General features: G+C 43.1%; 1 protein-coding gene and 1 non-coding gene across 2 annotated transcripts; both read left to right on the top strand.

Moving 5' to 3' along the window:
• The first annotated feature begins 19,964 nt into the window (after window positions 1-19,964).
• On the top strand, window positions 19,965-25,794 carry LOC142575221 (uncharacterized). The gene is made up of 3 exons (XM_075684376.1): window positions 19,965-20,333; window positions 23,686-23,762; window positions 25,399-25,794. The coding sequence occupies exons 1-3, from the start codon at window positions 20,303-20,305 to the stop codon at window positions 25,792-25,794; spliced, it is 504 nt and encodes a 167-aa protein (XP_075540491.1). The 5' UTR covers window positions 19,965-20,302.
• Window positions 22,709-22,781, top strand: TRNAL-CAA (transfer RNA leucine (anticodon CAA)). The gene has a single exon. It is a non-coding gene; the product is annotated as a tRNA-Leu (tRNA).
• Window positions 25,795-27,770: the final 1,976 nt, after the last annotated feature.

Here is a 27,770-nt window from a genome sequence, read left to right as displayed (position 1 = left end):
CTCTTGCTTTGAATCAGGAGAAAATATTCGTCACCTCTGGTTGCCCTGCAGTATTCATGCGAAGCACAGAAAAAAAAAAGTACGAGGAAGCCGCCAGAGCTCAAGGGCTCGTGGCCGACGCCTAGGCGGGGATATTCGCCCAATCCCCGAATAACTCACCGGTCATCTGAATAAATTTCTTCTCCTTCTTACGAGGTAAATTGTGGACTTTGGACAAATGGCCTCTCTCACCGGGGAAAATATTGGGGCCGTACCCAACAACTAAACTTCAAGAGCACGCAGTTAACACCTTAAAATAATATTTGAAAGTGGCAAGAATTGCAATTAATTACTAGATCGTAGTAATCATGTTCTGTGGTTACGCGCGGAATTTTAATGTTTTTGCGAAAAACGAAATGAAATTTTTGACTGCGATGCGATAGGGGTTCATGAGATGTGTGACATCGGGCAGAATTTTTCATTACTTTATACTTATGTCTAAAATATATAGTTCTGCCGGCTTCGCAAATAAAGCTTACTTGAAGTCAGAGCCTGTGGTGTGTCCTACCTTCTGTCCTTGTCTTCTGCGCTGTGCAGACATGTTGATATTGATTCACCAACCCGCCCAAGCTTCCACTTTATCAAGTACAAAGCGACGTTGAGGCAAAGTCATTGTTTTGGAGGGTATGGCCTAAAACATAAGGACATAGCTCTAACATTGCGTGCTATACGCTGTGCGTGCGCCATAAACACGCTGCGCTGGGCGTCCCACGTGCGTATGCTATGCTGTAGATTTATTACTTATTACAGGCACAAGTAACGCACGTGCAGAACCTTGGCGTATAGTGGAGCATGACCGCTCCTCTTCGAAGTGAGATCCACTTGGCGAGACCCAGTGAGTCATCGTAACCGCCGTCTTCGGCTGCTTTTCCATTTCAAGATGACGCTGGTATATTTGCTTAAGAGTCATCACGTTGCGTGCGACACCGTTACGTAATTAGCAAGCCCGTTGAAATTGCTCTGACAATTTCGATTTTTTGTGCATCCGCGAGCTTGAGATTACGCGTCAAGCTAAAATTTCCCCTTAATTGCCTCGACGTCTTTCCTCTACCGTCATTTTTCTGAGGGCTAGTATACGCGTATGGGTTCATCTCCAAGCCAACAGAAACAGCGCAACGGCAAGCGGACAAGGAAGTAACGATGCATCACGTAACAGGCGCTTTCCCTGCATCCTCCTTTGTCCTCGCGCTGTTCCAGCTCGTCTCCCTGTCCCGCGTCAAGCAAGGCCCACTCACGCGAGGGTGGCCAGTTGGTAGACGATGCTCGCGAGGCCCACGATCATCGAGCGCACGTGACACCTGCCTTCCCACAGCTCCCCGTGCTTCGCCCACGCGAGCGACTCGGGCGAGCAGCGCAGCAGGGCCACCACGAGGATTGCGTCCGAGGCGAGGTGGCACACGTGCAGCAGCATGTCCAACAGGTAGATCAGCTTTAGGGGCAGCAGCTGGCTCAGTAGCTGGCGCCTGCGCAGGTTGATAACTTCGCTTGTAAACGATGTCGCTCGAAAGAATGTAGGAGGTAAACTATAGTCATGACAATTTGACCAGTTATGCCCATAAAATGACGTACCGAGAAATGAATGAGGCTACACAAAAAGCGAAATACAACGCGAATGAAAGGCGGAGCACGAGAGAGGTGACGTCACAAGAAGTGCGAGAAGGCACTTGGTGAAAACATTTCACTGGATGAATCGCACCTTGGTAGTACTAGCCGCTTGCACTGTAGGAAGAGTGTGGATCGCTTGTACAGAAATGTCCTCCCTCAGAAACTCGTATTCCGTGCCTTCGAGAACATTTTTAATTCCGCACTTCTTGAACGCGCTTCGAGAATGCTGGCCCAAGCGTCTGAAATACATTTACAGAATGTGGCAGGAGATAGCCGCAAGAGCCGTGGGAATGGGAGTCCCAGCAGTCTCTGTTAACCTCATCCACTGCACGTAGCAGCGCTTGACGCCGTCCTCGAAGGGTTGGTTTATACAGACGTCAAGCGATTGCAACTGGGACGCCAGGCTTATGCGGATGACGAAAAGTTCGGTGCCATATTGACGCAGCAGACGTCCAGGTAGCAACGAAAAACATTAATGGGAACCGCGTCTACGCTCCGGTTCGCCGACACCACATCGACTTTATCCAGCCTAGAACAAGAGCGTCCTCCATCCACCCTTTCTCGCGAATTCAGCGTGGTGAAAATGGCGCGATGTCCTTAACGTCTGCTCTCCTTGGGACACCTAATGATGACAATGTTTATAAAGAAACTGCAACTGAAGAGTTGCGCTGAAAATGATTTCGTTTTGCATGTACTATGAGCCGCAAATGTGACGTGCTATAGAAAAGAAGCTGGCATTATATGCGCGTTCTTAGGATACATTTTAAATTGTTTTTATATTGCAACGGAACAGCCGCCACAGTGTGGCTGCACTGAGGAGAAAGAAGACGACGTGGCACGCTTGATATAGCGTCGCCATCTTTGCCACGGTTGGTCTACGTCTAAATATATTGTAAATAGACTTGTACGTCAGCTACACGTAACATTAATTTGGTGGAGGTGGACGTTCCCCGTACCCGTCATGGAGCTTCGCAGCGGTAGCAACGGCGACAGTGCTACTTCGGCTCCTGCTGGCGGCACTTCATCTACGCAACCGTCTCCGCCTGCAGCCCCGACCTACGTCGCCGTTTCCACCCCTCGGGATCCTGGTGTTTTCAACGGAGTCGGCAGTCCTGATGTTGACGACTGGCTCCGCTTATACGAACGTGTCAGCACAAGTTACAGGTGGGATTCGACTATTATGCTTGCAAACGTTCTTTTCTACTTCGACCGAGCTCCACTTGCATGGTTCCAGACTCACGAAGAGGAGATCTCGAGCTGGGATCTCTTCAAAGAGAAGCTCCGCGACCTTTTTGGCAATCCCTTCGGTCGTCAAGTCAATGCCAAGAAAGCCCTTGCCACACGTGTACAGACGTCAACCGAGTCCTACGTGTCCTACATTCTCGACGTCTTGGCCCTTTGTGCCTAGGCTGACCCGACCATGTCTGAGGACGATAAGGTTAATCACGTCCTCAAAGGCATTGCTGACGACGCCTTCAATTTACTGGTGTTTACCAACGTCACCAGCATCGATACGAACCTCAAGGAGTGCCGCCGTCTTGAGCATGCTAAAAGCGGCCGGGTATCCCAGCACATCACGCGACTTCCCAACACAGCTGCTACGTCATCCTGTGACAACCTCTTCCACCAGCCGTCGCGATGTGACAACTTGACCCGCATCATTCGTCGTGAAATCGAAGCGGCACAACCGGCGGCCCCTTCATTTCCGTCACCTGATCATTCTCCGGTGACAATCACCTTGACCCAGGCCGTCGTCCGTCAAGAGTTGTCCAATGTCGGCCTGCAATCCATTCGTTCCGTAGGCTCGGAACCTCTTTCTCCACTCACGTCCCCACCGCGCCCTTCTTACTCCTCTTATGGACAGCGCAACCCCTCCGAATGGCGAACCGTGGACGACAAGCCGATCTGTTTTAACTGAGGAGAAAGAAGACGACGTGGCCCGCTTGATATAGCGTCGCCATCTTTGTCACCGTTGGTCTGCGTGTAAATATACTGTAAATAGACTTCTACATCAGCTACACGTAACAATATGCTTGCCTAGGGATGCGAGCACGATCAGTGATTTGCAATTTTTGTTTAGGACGGCAGACAAGTATAAAAATGAATGAATGAATGAATGAATGAATGAATGAATGAATGAATGAATGAATGAATGAATGACTTTCCTTGGAGTGGTAATGACGCTGCATGGCTGCACAGAGCGGATAACAATGCGCCATTAAATACCGCCAACGACTGCCAATAGTACTTGCCTAATAATTTTTCAGGAGAATTATGTTTAAATGGGCCCTGAACCCTTTTGATCGCAGTTGAGAAATCCCTTTTAATTTAAAATAGACAACTTGAGAAGTACTTTGGCGCAAAAGATACTTCAGTGCGTTCAGCAGAAGCGGAGTTATTGGCAATCAAAGGTCGCCCATGATCCCTTTGGCGGTGCTCCCGCTCTATTCTTCAATGCCTTGCACTGCGAAGGCCACGGCGGAGAGGGGCCGTGTCCACAACGCAGCGACTACTGAACGTCCCCGTTGTGCGGAGTTGAAATTTGATTCTGGACGTTAGCGAAAGCAGCACTATTCGGAATTTCGGCGCCTGCGACGCGCAAAATGCGGTTGCCCTTATCGAGCTGATGCGCGCTCATCGAGCGAACTCGTCACCGCACCCCGCGGCGGTTGCGGTATCCATACGCTACATAGCAGACCGTAGTTATAGGCAGCTGTAGTGCGCATGCGCAACGTTTGCTTTGTGCACCACATGGCTTGCGTGCGCGCTTGCGCTCATGGGGTCCAGTCTGGCCGTGCCACGGGGTGCGCATCGGCTTTGTCCTGCAGCAGCTTGACCGACGGATAGTATAGCCACATCCAACTTGCGAACTATGAAGCGCCGTCGACAGCTCAATACGAAGCGAAGCCCGCCAAGACTTCTAACCGGGAGCGGACAAGAGTGAGCGTGCGCTGACAAGCGTGCGTGTGGTCCGAACTTAAGTTTCGTGTGGTTCGATGCTAGTTGAGTGTTCACAGCAAATCGAAATTAGCGAGACCCGACCCATACGACACCAATAAACAGCCTGGCGAAAGTTTCGTGCGTATACGCGGGCGGCCGCTGCCTACCACGGGCAACCGATAGTCAGCTTTTTCCGGAAGTGCGTACTTCTTATCAAAACTAGAAAGCAGATTTTCGCCTAATATTACCTCAGCCTGTTTATTAAACAGCGTCGATAAATACACACAGTAATAGGAAGAAGCGCATTGATCCCAAACACCCTTCTTCAGTGGCATCAGCTATTCGACAATAGCAGCCGTGTATGGGAATCCGCTATACACTCTTAAAAAAAAGAGGGTCAAAAGAGAGTCACGACTACCTCGACTCTCTTTTTTCAGTCAATGACTACCTTTTTCTCCAATGAGAGTCGCAAAACGAAGCCAGGGCTAACGCATGAAATTGATGACTCCCATGCTGCTTGAAGGGAGTCAGTGAAAGGCATATGTGATGTTATAGGTTGCAAATAATGTGGATTCGTTTGTTCACTCAATCATATAGCTGAATGACTAAAGCAAAGAAAACAGCATAATATTTAACTACCCGAGTTCAACTATATAGCCGCAAAAAAGTAAAATGTGTTTCATGCAGTGCTGCATTGCTGAGTAATCAGCATAGCAAGAAATACAAATTGTTTTTTTCATTAGTCAGTTAAAAGTAATAGAAGCAGGATGGTACAACACCAAACTCCAAAAGTGAGAACACTGGATGGTATTTATATACAACATGCTGTACATGAATATATATTTGGTATATAAAAATATCTTCAAGGGGGGAGGGAGTACATAAATATTCATTGAACATGCACAGAATAGAACAAAAAGAAATTAAAATATAACACGAATATACACACAATGTCAATAGAACACAAACTGGGAAGTGCACTTCGTAGAGTCATCATGACATAAGGCTAAGCAAACATTACTATATTTAATGAAATAACACCAATTCACATCTGGGGACCACCTCCCCTGTCAGATAAAGATCCAGGCACTCTGGCAATACCTCATCTCCTGGTCGCGCCGCACAGACTACATTTCCTTTAGATACCTTAAATGCATATCGATGTCTCCTGAATTCAACAAGTCCCATCTTGTCTAACAAGAACAGAACCTCGTCCTGAGCAGTAAAAATACCGACAATCTGTGCAAATTGCGGGTCGTCTCCCTTGGCCATTACAAGCACGTCTCCTACATGGTATGCCATATGCTCAATAGTGACTGACTTTGCTTGCCATACGTTAAGGCAGACGTTCCTCAATGCATGTATGTAAAACAGATCTTTGCACAGATTTCAGGCCTGACATGGTGTGGCGTCGGTTGAAGATAATCTCACTAAATTCATAGCTTTGCAAAAGTTGGTGACGCTCTGCAAGTGTTTTGCATATGTTTTTGAAGTTTTTCGTCTTTGATGCCACATTCTTAAAGTACTGGTGTTTAGCCTCGAACCTCATACACCACACTTGTTTGAGTGGTCCGAAAAGAGATATCATACGTGGGTAGTGCACAAGGTAATGTAACTTTGGGATTATGCGGGCTCCTGGGTAGCGGGTAACGAATGAACGGAGAAATTCCTGAATTTTCATCTCCATATACACAAGAGACTGTGAAGGAAGCTCATCAGTCAAAAGCATATCTACAACTTCTCTGAATAAGAGGTAAACCTCCCAATCTTCGTTTCCCTCTGGAATTTTAGAAGCTAAAATCTGAGGCAGAAGTCTCAAAAGGCACCACTTCTGTGAAGCAGTGCCCTTTAGCGGGGCGTTGCCTCGTACGAAGGCTTCCGTGGGTTGTGGTGGTTTGTTTGTACGATCATTGCGGCCATAGTGGAATGTGCAAACTTCGTCTAAGTCCGATAGTTCAAGAACGTTGTCTTGGAGCAGCCCTTTGAGTACATGCTGCATCACAAATGGGAATGCACCTTCAAAGATATCATGCATAATGTCAGGTGGAAGCTGTGATGTGACATCAAAGTTTGGAAGGCAGTCCATCGCTGACATCTCGTTTACGCCATAAAGTTTCTTGTACAGAAGTGGATTTAGTTTAACGGCTGCGAGGTGGCTTTCATGGAGCTGTTTTGTTCTTATTTGACACAATTCTTCCCTCGTAAGAGATGCAATATTTCTCATCTGTGCCATGCAAAAGCGACAAACTGCACCTCGTGAAAAAGAGCAAGTAAAGCCCCCAAGCCTGTTCATGGAAAGGTTATCTCCACAGCATGCTAGAACTAAAACCGTCAAGGACACTTCATATTTCCCTATTTGAACCATTATGCCTCTCTCTTGCAGCTCCTTTAGTTCATGAAGCAATGGTCGCAGAACAGCCTCCAAACCGTATTTCTGTACATCAGCATACTTCGCAAGAATGGCAAGATGCATAAATTTCAATTGAGAACGGTATTTCGGGTGTACATTCAGAAGTGTATAGTACACAGCCAGAAGCTTGTGCACACCCCTGGCAGAGCCGATTGGGTTAGCTATTTCCACTTCATCCATGTACAGAAGTATGTGAAGTATCTTAGCATTTGTGCAGGGGAGCACATTGTTCAGCTGCTGTTTATAAGCTGAACCATCCCGAAAAGAGCGAAGTGTAGCACTTCCATCAACTTCAGTCCTCATAAGGTGTTCAAAAACATGTTCACACTGTACAAACTGACGTATGACACTTCCAACTGAAATGTACTGATATGAGGCTCGATCATCACCTGCATAGGCGAGCTGCTGTGCCTCTGTATATGGAAAGTTGGCTTTGGCGTAGCGGAATCGTTGGTACTGAGATCGAATGTCATCAAATAAGCCAACAAGAAAGTTGCAGTCGAGAACCTGTGTCAAACTTTCTGGCACAAAACAGCCACATTCAATGAGTGCCTGTTTTATGTACCCGGCAAAATTTTGCAAGAGTGAGTGCACCAGAGATTGCACTTCCTGAAACAAGCTGTCACAGACTGAATATGGTACTTTTCGGCTCTCGGATATCTTAAAGAACATCTTTGCCAGGCTTCGCAGTAAAGCCGTCGCGAAGCACTGGAATGTTGGCGGATCCAATTCTCGGTCAGACGTCCCAGGTTGCGGAGGTGGCTCACTTTGCTGACCAGGGGAAGAGCGGCCGTCACTATCTCCGTCGTCCGGACAAGCTCTGGCAGCTAAATCAGAGGCATCATTGGGATCACACAATTCTTCTGAAGCTTCCGTTGCTGAATCACCGTCACATGTTGAAAGCCATCGCTGGTGTTGACGGTAGACGTGCTTTCGAAAGCTTCCAACGATTTTGTAAGTGTTTTGGCAGCCTTCAATGCCACAAGTTATCTTGAAGTCTGGGTCCGACGCGTGTACTTCACCTAGATGCCAAATCACACGTGTGAATTTCTGTGCAAAAAATGGGCATCGCGGGCACCTAAAGTTACAGACGGAACTCATCACTCACTGAAGCGTACCCGAGCACAAAGGCGCAGCACTTTGCGTCGTCTGATAGTAATCACGACTAGTGCGAAATTGCAAATTTGCCAGCGCCCACGGGCATGCAAGTAGCTACCGCGACGGCGCAAATATAAACTTGTTACACCGCCTGCCGTCAGCTGCAGAAAGTAGCGTCACAAGGAGGGCAGTCGGCTAATCCAGGCATAGAGTTTCCTACAGGAGCGGGCAAAACGCGGCAGCCGTCAATAAAATACAGCTTTCTGCAGCTGACGGCAGGCGGCGACACAAGTTTATGCTTGCCCCGTCGCCGCAGCAGCTCGCATCCCATGAGCGCTGGCAAATTTGCATTTTTTTCTTAAAAACAAGGCAATTAACTGTGCCTAAACTACTAAACAAAGTCGTAGCCAAAATGCGATCGTTCTGCAAAATTTGAGTGAGAACAGTGCAGCGATGAGTGCAAAATCTTTTTTTCTAATACGCATAGCGAAATATTCGGGACCCTAGCTGTACAGTGGCTGACTTACGGCTTCCGTATTTACTTCGGCTTTGGATTCACAACTGTGAAAAGCGCGGCAACGGCTCCTTGGAATCGCAAACCACGGCGACAAACGGCTATCGAAACGCGAGGGGCATTCTTCTGCGAAACCTGACAGCAGCGGCAGTATGTCGTTCGATCCGCCATCAGCAAACTGCTCGCCGACTGATGCAGAAGAAGCGGTTTGCCTCGTTTCGCACGGGCTGTCAAAGAAAGTGGTGAAGCTCGCAGGCGCCCGGAAACTCGCCGACCTTCACGAAAGCCTGCGGACGGGTGGGTTCGCGCACCTGATGAACGGCGGCGATCTTCTAATACAGGTGAGCGTGAATGTTCTGCGCGTTATGGAGCTCAAAGAGTATTTGGTCACTGTTTGATTCATATGGGCAAAATAGCAACAGTATGCGTAGCGGAAATGTCGAGCACGATTAGTAACTGTTGGGTTGCCGCGCATTGAACTGACAGATCGAGTGTTACGAAATTGCTCTGTGTCACTTCACTGTGCTGCCAACTACTAATATTTTTGTTTCGTCACAGCCAGTGCACTTGACCTTAAATTGACGTGCAGGGCATACATATGCCCGTACGAACACAACGTTGCTCAATTATAATTATTGCCGTGTCGAAAAGCCTCAAGAAAACTAGTCGTTTTCACGGCTTCCATCCTCTGAAAACTTGCGCGGTTGGTTTACTACTGATATTGAGGTCAGGTGTGCAATCGCTACCCTATTTGGTGTGGGAAAGTGAAGTACTAACAGCTTCAGTCAAGGTAATGGTGCTTTAGTTAGCGTAACCGGTCGTAATATGCCATATTCTGCAAATTTCTGCAGCGTTTATCCTGTAAACAGAAAAGACGAGGAAAACAGACTTGTTGTGTGCCTATTCAATCCTTGTCTGTTGTCATTTGTGTGCTGCAGCAATCACGCAGCAATGAAGTTAAGTGGAACCCACTGAGGAAAAAAAAAAAAAAATCGTTGGCATTTTCAGCAATAGGACTCTGAAAACCTTGTGCAATCAGCAATATGGTTCTATCTGTGAAATCATCTGTTCTTATACACTGATGGTTGCTGACATTGGTAAATAAGCTCAGCCTTGCATGCTTAATGCTTCCTGTAGTTAGCTCACATATGGGCAGCAGGATTAGTGTCGTGCTGTGCTGTGATGCTCTAAATAACAAACCTGTTTGGGACAGTACAGCGACCACAGAAAAAGGCTGTTTAATTAATTTATGCCTGTTCAGTGTCCACTGCTTCACACTTAATGTGCAAAACTATCGATAAACCATCTGGCTTTGCTTTCAGATCTTCAATGACCGGTTTCAATGCTATGTCGACATGGATGAAAGCACCACAGTGCATGATGGGGCACTGATTAACTTGGTTGTCTCCCCAAGCAACTCCGAAGCATCAGAGGCACCAAGAAAGCCGTATGCACCCTGTCTTATCCAATCTGTATTCATGCATTAGCTCTGTACAACATTAAAATCTGTCGTATGTCGGAAGGCTAAAATGCCAGTATTTGAGCAATACATTTAAGGGCCCCTCACCCAGCTACGTAGGCAATTTGGTTATATGCTGGAAGTTATGTGCCCTCTTGGGAGCGTTCTACTGCAAAAATTTTCAAACTGGTTCATTAATAGCTTATTGCAGTGCCACGAACCCATGATTTCAGGAGGCGAGCGTCACCGCCAGAAAGAACACTTGGCTGTCACTTGCCAAGCCACTAGTGGAGAAAAGGCCGCATGTTGTTCCATACATGCACAAAGTGGCCCATGATTTAAAGAAAGTGGCCAGCAGGTACAAAGTACCAATTTTTTTTTTTGCCCCACAGAAGCTTACTGGCCTGTGCCCATGCATCTGAGACCCACAGAAGCTGACCATTTATGGTAAAAATTATACAAGGCCACATGTGACTTGCACGGTCGGTGTGGTGTACGAAATTCCACCTAATCACAGCTGGGTGCATATTGGCCAGACAGGACGCTGCATAACGATTTGGCAAGGGAACATGAGCTGTCTGTCAAGAATAAGATTAATACACTATTGCCTTTGTGCCATGATACCCGCACGTGTGAGCCTGATCTTTTCCATACCCACAATCTTGGTAAAAGCAGATTCTCTGGCATGGGAATTAATGGAGGCCTGTTTCATCAACATGAAACATGACGTCTGTGTCATCGATACATCTGTGGCTTTACATAGCACTGAACGGCAGTTTCTGCACTGTATGATCGGATAATGATGCAAGCTTGTTTGAGTATTGTGTGTAAACATATGTGCGCACATGGCCACCTTCACCTATAAATATGATGCCATCTGCTTTTAATAATGTAGTAGCAAGTGACACTCATCCCTGCCCTAAAGCTTTTTTTCTGCCCTTGGTTGCATCTTAACTTCAGGGAATATGCTCATGGGAATTTAGTAAACAAATAAATGCATGCCATAGGGGCAATTCTAGTATGTAAAAACCAAAGCTTTTTCCCCTAATATTTTATGTATTTATGTAGTCCTAGTTCCACTTGTGCAGCATACCACTGTCCTTGTTCAAAATTGGAATGCTCTGCTACTAATAGATATGAAAAATGAGGTGTATTTGTGAAAACATAAAAACAAAAAGCTGCAATACATTTTTTTAAATTTTGTGCGGTCTAGACAGCCCAAATATAACATGCTATATGAAGAGCTTAAGAAACACAATCATGTTCGTGACTCCTCAGTCGTTCCATACCACCTTTCAAAGTCTTACCCGCGACCTTAATGTTTGTAGCTCATATTTATGTAATGCTGAGGGAAAAGTCATCTTCCTGTTTGAAATAGTGGCCATGTTTCACAAAAAAAAACTTGTAATAGATAACATGAACTTGCAAAGGCACCAAGAAGTTATCAGAAAAAATACATTGATCGTAGTATTCATTCGTTAGCCGCCAGAAATGCGATAGGGAGTTAATGTTTGGATAAACACAAGCAGTCTAGTTTGTGTATTCGAGAACCAGACTGTTCAAGTATATTTTTGTTCCATCATATCATCCTTGGCCTTTATCTAACTTACTTTTGTTCTCTCTTTATGTTCCGAAGACTTAATGCTAGTATGGACTTGGCACTTTATGACCCAGTTTTTGTCCTTCACAAAGCAGTACCTCTGTAGTCACTTATAGGTCGACAATGTAACTAGCAACAAGTTTCCCTCAAAAGGAATGTTTGTAGGTGCATCATTCCGGTTGCTTTTTTCACCTTGGTGGGGGAGCTTTTTGCTCATGATACCCATGTTTGTGAAGGGACCAGTAATGCGCCTTCCTTGTGCATGGTACCAATACGAAAACTGGGAGAGGGGTCACGGTGTGTTGGTAAGGAGGTATTTATATAAGGGACGGTAAAATTCCTCTCCAAATTTTGTTTAACAACCCATCCATTCTGTAATCAGTCTTGGTTGTCACAGTCCATGATTTTTGCTGTTTGTACATTATTATCACTGAACAGCAACGGTCTGCATTTGCCACTGGCAGATGTGCCCATATTTGGATTGTCACTAACTATAGTAGGTAAATTTGAGCGTGTGGAGTGATAGTCTGTGATACCATATGTTTCGTTTTTCTAGCTCTGTATTGTTGATTTCAATGAATACTTCTCTTTTTAAGGCTGTCTGGTAGTGAAGTTGAACATAGGAAGAATGTACTCAGAGGACAGTACGACGAATCAACATATACGCTGCCTCCGATGCCGATTGAAATTGCTGCACACATCCGAACTGTCACAGCAGGAGATGTGCCTGACAATCTCCGAAAGAAAATAATTGAGTGGATTGCCTGCCATTTGTCATCTCAGACAATGTAAGTTACAACACTTACCTGGATGCATAGGTCAGCAAAATAATGAGAACTCACTTACATTCCCCAAAATTGTACTCAGCCAGGCTCATTCGGGCTAAGACTCACCGAAATTTGACTCAGCCGGACTCGTAGAGACTCACATTCAGAGATCAGTCTGAGCGAGCCGACTTGTGAGTCAGTTTGCCGACCTATGCCCAGATGTAAATAAAGTTGGGATTGAATGTACTTAATGAGAATTTATTCCACAGTAAATGTCTCATAATTATGTTTGGTCACACGTTTTTCTCAACCTCATATTGTAACATGAAAGTTAAGCACAATGTTAATTAGAAAGGGTATTGCCCTCCATGCTCATGTGGTTACGTCACTAAGGCAAGTGGGAGGTGTCTGTAATCAAAACAAGTTTTTGTTGTCTAATTCATGATTATAACTTAGTTGCTACACAGTTCCCCTTGCGAACTCTCGATAAGTGAGGGGAAAAAATTGTTTCCTTAAAGCTTTGCATTGGCGCAGTGAGCAATATCCAAATTGTCTAGTGCCTTTTAAGCGTGCAGCAGTGTGTACGGCATTGTTGGTAGAAAATGTTTTTATCGCTGATAATTTGTTGACTAGTCTTGAATTATAGTTCACTCATTTTCTAACCCGCGAAATTTAAATATTTAGTGGCTTTGTTGACATTGCAGCCCTGCGCCATCTTTTTTATTCCAGCTAACAATACGAACCCTAACATTTCCAGCACTACATTTGATGCATGTATACAAACACCAAGTGAATTGGATGGTAAGACAGTTGTGGCTAGCTGAATTCGTACAGCACTGCGTGTGTCATGTGAAATTTGCAGGTTTGGATACCATCAGCAGCATTTATTCTACATACATTCCTCTTTATCCACAAAAAACAGTCACGGAAACTACAGAAAGGTTAACACTCAGTCCTAATTAATGTTGTGCTTCAATATAGCAATATCCTCCATGGTTTCTTTGCCATGAGTCTTGGGTTAATGAGGGGGCTACAGTGATGCATTGGCTAAAACTTCCTTAGCTGCTGGTTACAGTTCTTGTAGGTAGTGTACAGCACAAAAGTAAACGAGTATGCTGACGTGCGTCCTGCAGGACTTTTATCAAAGTTTTTCCAATCCAATAGACAGAAGTGCCGACTGTCAACTGAGATGCTATTATCCTATGTGCCGAATTTACACGAGCGAGTGAAACAGCTACTGAAAAACTTCTGGAGATAGAAGCAAGAAAAACAGACTAGTGGGCAAAAAATGGTGAACAATGCAGAAAATAGAGGTTAACAAAAAAATTTAAGGTTGCATCACAAATGCCGGCCATACGTGTGACTTCCAGAAAAGGAAGGAAGCAAAAAGTGGAGAAGGAAAGGCAGGGAGGTTAACCAGAAAAACTTTAGCTCTTTTTCTGATAGGGCCTGATAAGCCTGACCTTGCAGATCAGGCTTAATATTTGGTGTCTTGACTCCACATAAGAGGTTGTGTACGAAATTTATTTCATGCGGTGCTCGTCACATGGGGCAGACTGCCAGATGCATTCATGAGAGGTTGTGTGAACATGCATATAATGTGCCCAATGGCAGAGTAGGCTTTTTGGCACATCATACTAGCATGTGTGGCTGCACTCGGTTCAAAAGAATGTCAGTTATTCACAAGCACAGGGATGGTCGTACCCATATCATAGTTGAAGTAGCACAATTGGTGTGGGAACAGAGTGCATGCATCAGTAAGCCATTCATTGCCACACCAGGAAAAGAGTTCACGTTTCTGAGAAGTGAAACCTATGGCCAGCATTTTTTATGCAACTACATTTCTTCGTGTGTCCCTTAATGGTCTGCTTTGTTCACCTTTTTAGTAATTATTTTTCTCATAGCTATATGACTATTTTGTGTAAATTCGGCAATAAAACCTCCATTGGTAGTCAGTGCTTGTGTCTACGCCCTCGTTTAACCTTTGCACTGTACACGCAGGATAATGGATTAACAAGTAGCTCAATAAACTGCCCTGCTAAATTCTTATAGGAGATGCTCTTTCAAGCTTGTATTCATGGCTGATTTTCCCTTGTGTGCATGTTTTAGTAATAGCTCATTTGATATATTAATTTAAACATACTCTGGTCATGATTATCAGTGTATCTTGGCTATTGCAGGACAAAGGGATTAAATGTTACCCCTGTCCTTTGTCAAATCCATCTGATCAATGCTCTAACCTCGTTCTCATCACGCACCTAATGCTTTCATGGTGCAATTTACTTAAGTTCTCCCGTCTTATGAATCACAGTTCAACTGTTTGATATTATTTCATGGGAATTATTGCGCTACAGTGCTGTTGCATCTTTTATTTTTTGTGTATTGTTTTATGTAGAAAGTTGATGCATGTTTTTGTAAACATCAGGTACTCAAATAAACTGTACAACGTTGCTGCAAAGAGCCTCGTCAACCAGTACCCAGCACTGATGGACACATCGGACTCTGGCCATGTAAGAGCATTTTCTCATAACTTTCCTTCATTTTGATTTCTTTTGCACTTTTATATGTTAAGCATATCCCAGTCACGGCGGCCGCATTTTCATGAAGGTGTAATGCAAAAACACCTGCTTACTTAGATTTAGGTGCACATTGAAGAACCCCAGGTTGTCCAAATTTCCGGAGTCCCCCACTACGGCATGCCTCTTATTTAGACAATAGTAATGGCACGTAAAACCACAGAATTTTTTTCGTTATGTTAAGCGTGCTACCAAAGCCTTTCTTAGTACTTTGTAACGACCCACCGTGGTTGCTCAGTGGCTATGGTGTTGGACTGCTGAGCACGAGGTCGCAGGATCAAATCCCGGCCTCGGCGGCCGCATTTCGATGGGGGCGAAATGTGAAAATACCCGTGTACTTCGATTTAGGTGCACGTTAAAGATCCCCAGGTGGTCAAAATTTCCGGAGCCCTCCACTACGGCATGCCTCATAATCAGAATGTGGTTTTGGCACTTAAAACCCCATAATTTAATTTAGTACTTTGTAATGTTTATGACCATCCTTGCTTGCGGCTGTCCAGGTCTGTGTGCTTGTGATTGAGTAGAGATGGGGTGGTTTTAAAGCTTTGCAGCTTAATTAAATATGAAGGTGCCAACAGCACCTCTGCATTTGGTATGCAAATTGCATGCTCAGCTAAATATATATTTGGTTAAATAATATATTTTTGTACCTGTAGCCGTTTTCATGCATTAAAGTTTTCACCAACACCAATACTGAAAGAAATTATCAGCTATTTTGTTTAAAGGTGTGCTAAAATAGCTCAGTTGGTACATATTGGAACATGAAGGAAATAGTGCAAAAAGCAAGCTAAGATTAGGGCAACTCCATGCTTGATTGTGTACTGTCTTTGCAGTTTCTTTCATAACCTGAAAACTGGAAGTCATTGAACTGTTGTTTAGGCATGTAAAGTCAATTGCTCTCATTTAATTCCAGTTCACGTGGTATATGAGCCTCAGGAACAAATATAAAAATATGCGAAAGCGAATGCCCCCAGGATGCCCTGAAGTCGATGCGGAAAAGGCAAAAGCGAAGGCAAGAAAGGCAGGCGAGAGTTCTGGTACATGCTCAACATCTGGATTTCGAAGACAGGTGATAAGCTGCACGTTTGCATGCATATTTTATTCATTAGATTAACTGACTCTCCCTTCGTTATGTGACTTAGTTGAAACATTTAGTTGCTTCTTTTGATGTACTTGTTCATATGATTTGCATTTTTTCTTTAACAAATGCAAATATGCAATCAGGCTGTAGCAGCTATATCTGCAATGCTGTTAGATTTTATAGGTGATTAAAGGAGCAAAATATCATATCGCATTGCCACCTTGAACCTAGAGTGAAACATTGGTTCAAGATGTAGTGGTAGAAGCATTTCTAAACCAGTAATACAGCATCTTACTGTAATATATATTGATATACATGCTAAGATGTCGTGAAAGGTGGGTGGCTATGCTACTCTTGACACTTGAGTTGTTTTAACCCTTTATTTATACAGCATACCAAAAAATATTTTTCTTGCTGATTTTTGGCATTGAGTAAGAAGTTTCTGGTTAAATGTCTTGAGCCAACACTGTATGACTGACAGCAAGTGTCATTTGTTGGTTTAGAGCAGGAACACAGGATGGGAAGGAAAGTAGACATGCGACTCGCTTTCTATTGAAAGCACGGTCAGAGGAGACAGACCGGTATGAGATCTCCGGCTGTAGTGATGTCAGACACACAATGTGAAGAAATGTACACCTATAGTACACATATGCAAAGAGCTCTCTCTACAAATTCCAAACGCAGCCAGCCATATGTGGCTTGGGGAGAAGCCCACTTCCAGTTTTATTTCCCCATATTGCTAAAGGAATTTCTGCAAAATATTATTTCTTTTCGTTGATTATACTTATTCTCAATGTCTTTTGCACATTTAGGTATAAAATAATTTGTTTTGTATTTATATGTGCAGTCATTAAAGGGTTAAACAAATGAAGTGCTTCCAGTGAATGTGAATGTATAATTTTAGCAACTCTTGTTGCAATGTGTTGATCATTCCACAGTCTTTGTGAGCCCACGAAACAGGAACTAGGTAGAATGAAAATCACTCTACAGTGCCAAGAAGGAGCCTTCAGCACTTATACGATACCGCGGGATGCACTTCATCGACGCTGTGGCTGTGGTGTCCTTTTTATTATGTGGTCTTGATCCTACTATAAAGAAATATTTCTGCTTTGCAAGTGCGTTGCAGTACTTCAGTACTATAATTGCTTGCTGCAAAAGGAAAGTGCAAGTATTACGTAAGGATCATGTGTTATGAGGCAGTCGCTAGATGTGGTATGTCACAACACTAAGTTGCCTGCGGCCACTGTAATTCGCTATTTTGTGTGACATTGTTAACTTGACAGAAGATAGTGGCCATTATTTGATCAATAAAGAATACTACTTAATTCTGGCCCTTATTTAGAACTTTGTCTTATCTCTGTCAAGCGCGCAACTCGCTTTTGATGTTGCTGAGATGAAGTGACTCCCTGCAAAGCAGCAGGGTAGTCCTGTTAATGATGCTGTCACTTACACTTACGCAGATTGTTTAGTAGGCAGTAGCTCAGTGCCATTCCCCCATAGAATCACAGCTTGCATTTCATTCATGTATAACAGGAACATTCTGCACATTTCATGTGAAAATGTGACATTGCAGGGCATTATGCTATAAGTTCACAGTAGTGAGCCTCATTATTGGGAGACAGTTGTCTCAAATTACAGCGAAGTGAAGCCATGTACATTTAAATGTGTTCTGCCTACTGCGTATCCACACTAACCCAGTGTTGGTGTTGTCAGTTGTTGCTTGATTTTGTGTGAATATGCTGGGCTTCTTTTATTTCTTTGTCTTTTTCTTGCTTTTCTTTTCATAAATGATTGTTTGCAAGTCATTTACCCATCACCTCTGTAGCACCCATAGAGGCCTTTGGGTGTGATAATAGACAAATGCTTAGAAAAACCTTTAAGTTTCCTGTTTTATGCAGAGGATTACTATTTTTCTTGTGCATTTACAGTAGTAGTACAAAATGACTGGGTGACCTTACTCACGTTCTAGAAGTATAGGAAGGCCTTTTAAATGATAACATGCAGTGTATGTGTTGCTGATGCATAAGTATGGTAAATCTTTTTCTCCTTGCCTTTAATTTTCCCAATGTTATGAAACCAAACTTTGTTATACTGTCTCTGTTATCTCGTACTTTCAGACTGCTGTGAAGCCAGCATTTGAAGTAGATGAGGTCTTCATCTCCGAGACAACAAATTTTATGAAAAAAGAACTCAAGAAGGGAAACCCCGACATGGACAAAATAGAGGACGCCATGAACAGGACCACAGCTGCTAGGAGAGCAAACATAGAACAAGAGGGCATGAGTCTTGCCGCTCTTCTAGACCTCTATCCAGCTTTAAAGCTAGAAAAGGAGGTGAGCGTACCTAATTGTTCAGCACTTTATAGTTTTTATTGTGAAATTTCTTCAGTTGCCTCATCGGCAATTTTTATCTTGCATTATCATAGCTGGTTAGTCCAACTACCTTAATAATAGCTTTAGTCCTTCTGGGGAACCATTACCTGAGCCTTCACTTAGCAAAAGTCAACACCAAGAAACATATCCAAACATATTTTTATCTTGAGGTTATCTGTCTAAAAATAATTAATTCTAATACAGTACACAAGGCTTCTTCGCACTATACCATAATGATAAAGCACATTGAGAAATGCAAACGTCTAATTTAAGAAACTGCTGGCACAAACTATGATTCTCACTATGTTCCTTGCTGGGTTACTGTATGTGATCACAGCTTGACCCAAGAAATTGTCACCATTGCTGCCTACTCTTCCCATTTTGCTGTCTTGTGGCAGCTTAAATCTCCTAATTTATTTAAACTGCACTGTTTTTTCCTCTTGCTGCTACATAGCAGTCAACTGCCTCAGAGCTGCTCTTGTAAAATCCTGTGAGCACTAAGTACCCTGAGTGTGGAGCAAAAGCCAAAGCATTTGCGTAGTGCTGGCTATCTGGAAGACACTTTGGTGCCTGTAACTGAGAGCCCATAAAAGAGGTAAAGGTGCCTGCACAAAGGAGCATGCCGTGCACTTTGTGGATTGCAAGGTTGTTGAGGTGGTATACAATATTCCACTTTCATGTGGAAAATGCTGTATAGGCCAGACAGGGAGATGCCTGAAGGACCTCACAAGGGAGCACCGAACCATTGTCATCACCCTAGCTGCAGCTAGTCACTTAGCTGATCAGTGCCATAAACACAAATGCTCCCCATGCTTTAATAATGCATGTGTTCTAAGGCGGCTCAGTGGTCAAATTTATAGGAAAGTGTTTGAAGCTTTCTTGCGTACTAAAAACAGGTAATAGATGCGTAAGCACACCGTCTTTGGCACTCACAAGGAAATTAGTCACATGTCTGGATATGAACATTTGCATCAATGATCCGTAGTGGTTTATCATGGCTCGTTTCATTGGCTTTATCATTGGCTTGTTTGCTCATTTGTTCATGCTTACACACAGGCATCCTTGCTGGTCCTTGATTCGTTAAGATTTCTCAGTTAAAAGTCCCGTGCACTGTCCTATCCCCTCTCTTATAGAAATTGTTCTCACACTTATAATTATTTCGCTACAAAAGACACAGTATCAACTAACCCAACTCTCTTCTCTAGTTTCCAATTTGCTGTGCATGCTGTAGCCCTCAAACAGTAAATATGACAAGTTATTAGTGTTACAAGCGTACCTGAATGGCGTTCACTTACATACCATGAAGTAACAGCAAATAACTGCATGCTCCTGCTCCAGCGAAGCTCCTTCAATCGAATTAAAGAGCTTTGTGACACTAACTATTGTAACAGTTGTGTCACCACTCACAGCATCCAGCATTTCTTTTTTTAATCCTCATGGAATGTCAAGTTATCAAAGTTACATTTCTTGATGTTCAGCTTTTGATGATTTGTTATGCAGAGGAGCCAGCCAGAAACTTCACATTTCTCAACAACTGTCCTTTACTCTTCTGCAAGACTGTGCTTCACTTATTGTGACCACAAATAATCACATTGTCTTAGCACTGATATCTGCAAACTGACAGTACCTTGGTACTATTGACCATGCTTCACGTTGTTTCCATGAACTGGTTTCAAGCTATGCTTTAATTGTTACAGATCTGCAATGAATGCTGTCGCCTAACCGGTGTACCACCTGATAACGCATTGCTGAAAGCACTGAACGATTACAGCGACCATATTCTAAATGCAGCAAGGCTCAAGCGAGCAGCGCAGTCAACTCTGTGCACTGTGCTGGCAGAAATGGCTGTGGAGAACAGAATTGCGAGAAACTGTAAGTCTTTAAGGCTCAAGGTAATGCATTCTTCTAGGGGGCCAAGCACACAAATTCTTTTCCTGCAGTGTATTGCAGTTAGTGCATTGCCAGTGTTTATAATCAGCTTTGGAAAATAGAAGTTTGAGGAGTCCAGGGATATGTGTACCATATTAAAATTTTCCTGCATCAGCACACCTCATAATGTAGGTGCATAGTCAGATTGAGCACATTTCGCCTCCTATGACACTGTTAATTGCTGTGCCATATAAAGTTCGGCTAGCAGTGTTCACTGGCAATAACCCTTTCAGTCATAATGCTGTCTTATCAAGATGCAGCTCTTAAATATCCTGATAACAACTAAGTTACAAATATTGATTATGGTACTGATTATGAATGTAAGCTTCTACTAATGCTAAACGGATAATCACTAAGGCAAATAATGCCAAACAACAGTATCTTAAAAACATAACACCATGTTTCACAAAAAGGCAGAAGTGTTGCTCTGTATCATCGCTGTTATTTAGTGTTTTTGTTTTCATTAGAAGGACCTTAGATCAATAACAGTGTCACCTACTTCACTAACAATTTTAATTTATTTTCGTGAAATAATGCATCTAAACTAATAAATTTCACATTCAACTTTTTGTGTAACGGTGATGACTGGCCTGACGTCACTTAAATATCATCCTACAGTCTGATATTTCTTCTGAGTTTGCTTTGTGTTTGCAGAAAATTTTGTGCATATTGTAGCCAGATATAAGCTATTCTTTGTCATCTGTACATGATCATCATCATGTGGGGCTCATATGGGGTTCTTCATCATCGCTTGTGGGGCTGGCTCTCGAGTGTGATCTGTGCTGCGGGCGTGATCGGTTCGCCGTATCTTCGAGTCGGAATAAACGTAGTGACAACTGCTACGTCACAAGTGGTGGAGGTGCGGGGTAGCCGAGGCTGAGATGGTAGAAGTAGAAGTGCCTGTTGGCTCGTCCTGCGACATGCTGGCGGACAGCTGGCACAATCGGCGACCCGATCGAAGCTCCAGGAGGTTGAGCGGGGAGTCAGAGGACGGAGGACCGAAAAGCATACTCCACCACTTGCGACGTAGCAGTTGTCACTGTCACACACCACACACTGTCATGGCTGAAGGGATAAAGTTATGTGTTGCTCATGAGCTATATTTCAGCTTTAGTTAAGGAAGCCACAAAGTTATTTGAACATAAAACCTATTTCCATTGAATAGCTTCTGCTGACTGCTAAGGAACCGTGGAGGGCATTATAGCTGCAGTATGGTACGCAGCATAAGATTCACTCTCAATTGCTTGTTTACATAGCATTAAAGTGAAACGCACTACTGAGTAACGAGGTAGCATGGCAGAAAGGACTGACATGATACCATTCATTGTTTGTTATTGTGGCTTAATAATGCATTTCACTTCAACATGTATAACAAACTAGCCCCGTATTGGTAGGAACAGTGCTAAGGACACAAATTGAAGGCACACAAGAAAATTACACATTGTGATGTAACATTTTTTCTATGCGTTCTCACATAATCCATGTCCTTAGTGCTGTGTCTGCCTGAATAGGAGTAAAAAACTAGCTGATGTGTTCGTATGAACTAGCCCTATCCTTAAGCTTTCTAAAATTAGCATTACATATTTCTATGAAAACTATGAATGAGAAGAAAGGGGGGTTAACCGAAGGGCCCGATTTTTATTAGTCATGTCATAAGAAGCCAACAAACACTGACACCAAGGACAACATAGGGGAAATTACTTGTGCTTAATAAATGAAAATAAAGAAACGATGAATTAATGGAAATTAAAGTGGATGAAAAAACAACTTGCCACAGGCGGGCACCGAACCCACAACCTTCGCATTTCGCGTGCGATGCTCTACCAATTGAACAAATAGTTACCAATTGAATGAATGAACCAATTGAACAAATAGAACAACCTTCGCGAAATGCGAAGGTTGTGGGTTCACTTCCCACCTGCGGCAAGTTGTTTTTTCATCCACATTAATTTCCATTAATTCATCGTTTCTTTATTTTTATTTATTAAGCACAAGTAAGTTCCCCTATGTTGTCCTTGGTGTCAGTGTTTGTTGGCTTCTTATATGACTAATAAAAATCGGGCCCCTCAGTTGACCCCCTTTCTTTTCGTTGATTACATAACGAGGGTCTCGAATCTGGCAACATTGATGCCTTCAGGTAGCATATGTGGGTTTATTGACCAGTTGCTTTCACCCAAGAAAAGATCACGTTCTCGTGACACCTGCGGCAGAAAGGACGTTCCACGTCCGCCGCTAAGGTCTGAGTGGTGGCTCTGGCTAACACTTCCAGGGTTCTACTAGGACACATAAATACCCAAGAAAGTGGACAGGAAAACGACGCCGCGGTAGCTCAATTGGTAGAGCATCGCACGCAAAATGCGAAGGTTGTGGGTTCAGTTCCCACCTGCGGCAAGTTGTTTTTTCATCCACTTTAATTTCCATTAATTCATCGTTTCTTTATTTTCATTTATTAAGCACAAGTAATTTCCGCTATGTTGTCCTTGGTGTCAGTGTTTGTTGGCTTCTTATGATATGACTATAAAAACTATGGTAATTTGAATCAGTGTCTGTATTTTATGCCTTTGAAATACATAGTTATTGCTAAAGTTTGCCTAAAACAAGAAAAACAAAGAGCAATAGGAAATGAATAGGGAAGGTTTTCATGTTCGATCCAACCATAGAAAGCCTATGGTTCAACAAACATGTTTCACAGTCAACCATTCCCAAGGGTGGTGCTAGTTAACACTGCCAAGGTCATATCTAATAAACGTACATAAATGCTGAGCGAGGTGAATAGGAGAAAATAGCCTCCATCGTAGCTTAATTGATGTAGCATCACATGTGTAAGGCAGGTTACGTGGCAAATTGTTTCTTTGTCTACTTTTCCATTTTCTTAATTAGTTGTGCATTTCAATAAAATCATATTTAATTTTCCCTGTGCTTTCCTTGGTCTAGATATTCGTTGGCTTTATACAGTCTTGATTAACAAAGTCTGGCCCCTTCGTTCCCCTTATTTATGTTTGAACCACTTGCAGTACACTTCCAGAAGTAAGTCTCATACATCAAATGGCTAAACAACACATCTTGCAAATATCCTTATTGTAGACAGCTATATGCAGTCACTATTTGTTCACTGCCCATTTAGTACTGGATTGTGCCACCGAGATTCCTGAAGTGTACTGCTGTATGACTGTACGAATCTTATAAACTGTTAGTGCTTGCAGTTTTGTTGCACTTGCTAATTTACTGAATAATCACAAGCAGCGAAATTGGTCAGCAACTGCAGCACTTTCACTCGTGTCATTTTTCTCTTCAGATGCAAGAGGCGTGGGCGCTCTGATGGTTCTACCATTCCTTGTCAATGAGCGAGGGGACGACATGTTCACAAAAATGGTTAGAACTTTGAGCTGTCAGCATGATAAGTACATAATATCCACACGGGGCCATAAAAATGATGTAAAACTGTGGGGAAATTTGGGAGCTAGAAAACCACTAAGATAAACAATTGAAGTATAGCCTTAAATTGAAATTGCCTAATTATGTTAACACAATCATTAAGGCATAAGAAGTATCACGTAATTTATCCTCGTGCACAGGCACTTTATCTATGCCATTCTGTGTACTCGGATTATTAGGGTGACCTTTTGCTGGGCTTTGAAAACATTGAAAGTAACAAGGGAAACCATTCATGCTCTCTACCTAATAGACATTATCAAAGGAATTATATCTTGTTGTGCAATCATCCATGGATACACATATGATCTTGCAAAATTAAGTTATAAAAATTGAACTCCAGCGTATTGCATTTTTTGTAGCACACTAATATAGGCACTTCGGCTTTTGAAGTAAATGCTTAGAACTGTTCTGTCCTAATTTCTTGTAATACCGTATTTTACTTGCATAATGATCCACTTCCATAATAATCGCAGCCATGAATTTTGTTCTCAAAGTTCGATTTTGTTCCTTTCCTATGTAATGATCGCAACCCGAACTTTCCGCAGTCGTATGTCATGTGCCAAGTCCAGCTAATGATGATTGCGCTTAACATCTGTCGAATGCTATGCTAACAACTCTTCAAGACATACCAAGCAGTCTGCAAGCCCGAACATTCTTAAGCAGATGCCTCATTTCGTTCCTTTCATCACTTTCCGCACTTGCATGAAAAAAAAGCTACAACCAAGCTCACCTTGGCTTTATTATTTATAGGCTTTATAATGGTTGTGGTCGACAACAACAAAAAAGGTACTTTTCAATTCTTCTCACCTGCACTCGTGGGCACGCAACAAATCACGAGTGGCAATGATAGTAGCCACGTTTACACTGATACGTTAGAAGTGTACCCTATTCATATGCCGATGCTTGTAACACAGCTAAGATATTCGCCTACCCATATTGGAAGCATGCCGTATCAAGATAGTAGTGAAGACAAATGCTGCAGTTTCCGCAGCGTGCCGACCATGTGTTTCTGTCACTGGCAGCTAAGCGCTCCCATCTCTGTTTCTGTCCCTTCAAAGTGGTCATGGCTACGTTATTGCCACAAACTTGCCGATAGTAACATTATGCATTACTGATACAGAAGAAACTGTGTCAATGCGCATAATGTACTCACGAGAAGAAGAAAAAATCGCATTCAGCGCATCTGGCTTGCTCCGCCAGCCACCATTTTTGTTTTGGTGTCCCGCACTGTTACAGTGATTTGTTGACCTGTTGTCATCCCGCAGCAAATGCGGGATGAAAAAAAAAATGTTTTCTTTTCGCAGGAAATTTAACCGGCGTAATGATCACACCCCTGAATTTACATCAAGTTTTTTGGCAAGAAAGTGCAATCATTATGCAAGTAAATGCGGTATAACAAACCATTTCTCCCTACTTCAAACAAAAACTTACACTTTTGATCTTTTGCACTGCTTAAGTTTTCATTTGGACAACCCTTCACTAAAATAAAAGTCAGTTTTTTAATATGTCACTAAGCAACCCCATTTGTTTTTGTGCCCCAAGAATTTATGTTCTTTATATGTTTGATTTGCAGACACCAGGACAGGAGTTTGCCCACCCCACATTGCTGTACACTGGCGACAGCCCCATGTCTTCCGAGGCCATGTGTGTGAAGTGTGAGGACGTATGCGTTGATGTACTGGACTTCACTTCTGGTGTAGTAGTGTTATTTTCTATGTACTGGGCGTTCAACATCGAATACGTCAGCTCTGCAAAGCAGACGCTCTCATTGCTAGAGCACATGATGCAAATCAGAACAAAAACAACAAAGCTAGGCACCAAAGCACTTAAAGTGCTAACAGCATTGAAAGCACGGTCAGCCGCAGCAACTAAAAAAACAGCAGCCAGTGTTGAACAAGCTGTTGAGCAGGCTGAGAAAGCTCACCAAAGTCTGAGTGTTCTTGGGATACACCTCGCTGTATCCACGTAGCCTCTCTTTTTTTTTTTTTTTTTTAACAGTCAGGCTGTTTCGCTGATCTTAGCCTTGGAATTATACAGCTGAGGAGTGCAGTAGCCAGCCAAACCTAAAAATTTTTCTTGTTTTAATGTTGTTCATAGTAAGTTTTTATTATGGTGACAAAGCAAATACTCACCAATTATATTTTTTATATAAATAAAATTATTTCGGAGCTAGTATGGGTTCCTTGTTTGCAAATGACAGGAGAGGCAGTGGCTTGGTTCTGTGCAGGTGAGGTGACGGAGAACGCATGCATAGATGTCAAGCAGGCTATCGTGTCACTTCTATCGCTTAGCGTATCATCTGAAGATGCAGTGATATTAGTAGTAGTTGCGTTGGTAATGCAGTAGCTATAACGAATGCCTAGTCTTAGTCTATAGAATTACCTATGTTCTCCTGGTGTTTGGAGTATTATCAAGGCCAGTGACTTTTCAGCAGAAGCGGAACATTTCTTTTGTGAGCTATAGATTCTTGCAATTGTATAAACGTATGTATCTTCTGCCGGTTTTAGTTCTGTTCTTGTTCTTTTTTTTTGTTTTGTTGAAAATTGCTTCTCCATTGTGTTAGCGTTACTTTTGCTTGTTTTTAATTTATTACTGTTATTTATTGTCTGTCATTCCGAAAATGCCCCTCCTGCTAGGGCCAAAGAATTGGCCTGCAGTATGGTTAAATAAATAAATAAATATGTCTTGGAAACAGGGTTGCATTTGGCAACTTCGTGCTGATGCTGCTTTAGGCACTTTTCTAAGTTTTCAGATTTGCCAGTGTACAGTGAATCTCATTTTTTGCATAGGAATTTATACACGACACCAAGGAAGTTCTTCACGTGCACCATTTCATCACTTAGCTTGCTGGAAAGGACATGCGCCACACAAACACTGCAGTCATTCAACACTCTGGTAAAAGTGCCGCTCACGCCACCTGCATACAGGATGGTAGCACGCTTGCTTTTCTTTGCCACAACTTAGCGGATGGGCGCTAAGGCCTAACATTCTTGCTCATTTAGCAGTTACAGAAGCTGGCCATTACTTGCCATGTCATTTTGCGCCAAGATCAACTCTGCTTTCTGCCTTTAGGGCTCGACCGAAGATGGAAAAGCAAGGTTCCTAGCGATGAGGCGACCGAGCATTTGGTGGTCCTTGAGGTTTACAGAATCTTGGAAGGACGCTAACATAATCCTAGTCCATAAGAAAGGGGACGCCAAAGTCTTGAAAAATTATGGACCGATCAGCTTACTGTCCATTGCCTACAAAGTATTCACTAAGGTAATCGCAAATAGAATCAGGAACACCTTAGACTTTTGTCAACCAAAGGACCAGGCAGGATTCCGTAAAGGCTACTCAACAATAGACCATATTCACACTATCACTCAGGTGATAGAGAAATGTGCGGAATATAACCAACCCTTATATATAGCTTTCATTAATTACGAGAAAGCATTTGATTCAGTCGAAACCTTAGCAGTCATGGAGGCATTACGGAATCGGGGTGTAGTTGAGCCGTATATAAAAATACTGAAAGACATCTGCAGCGGCTCCACAGCCACCGTTGTCCTCCATAAGCAAAGCAACAAAATCCCAATAAAGAAGGGCATCAGGCAGGAAAATACGATATCTACAATGCTATTCACAACGTGTTTACAGGAGGTATTTACAGATCAGGATTGGGAAGAATTAGGGATAAGAGGTAACAGAGAATACCTTCGTAACTTGCAATTCGCTGATCATATTGCCTTGATTAGCAACTCGGGGGACCGACTGCAATGCATGCTCACTGACCTGGAGAGGCAAAGTAGAAGGGTGGGTCTAAAAATTAATCTGCAGAAAACTAAAGTAATGTTTAACAGTCTCGGAAGTGAACGGCAGTCTATGATAGGTAGCGAGGCACTGGAAGTGGTAAGGGAATACATCTGCTTAGGGCATGTAGTGTCCGCGGATTCGGATCATGAG

Source organism: Dermacentor variabilis, chromosome 1 (assembly GCF_050947875.1).
Source record: "Dermacentor variabilis isolate Ectoservices chromosome 1, ASM5094787v1, whole genome shotgun sequence".
NCBI lineage: Eukaryota > Metazoa > Arthropoda > Arachnida > Ixodida > Ixodidae > Dermacentor > Dermacentor variabilis.
This window is presented reverse-complemented; position numbering and strand designations above follow the sequence as displayed.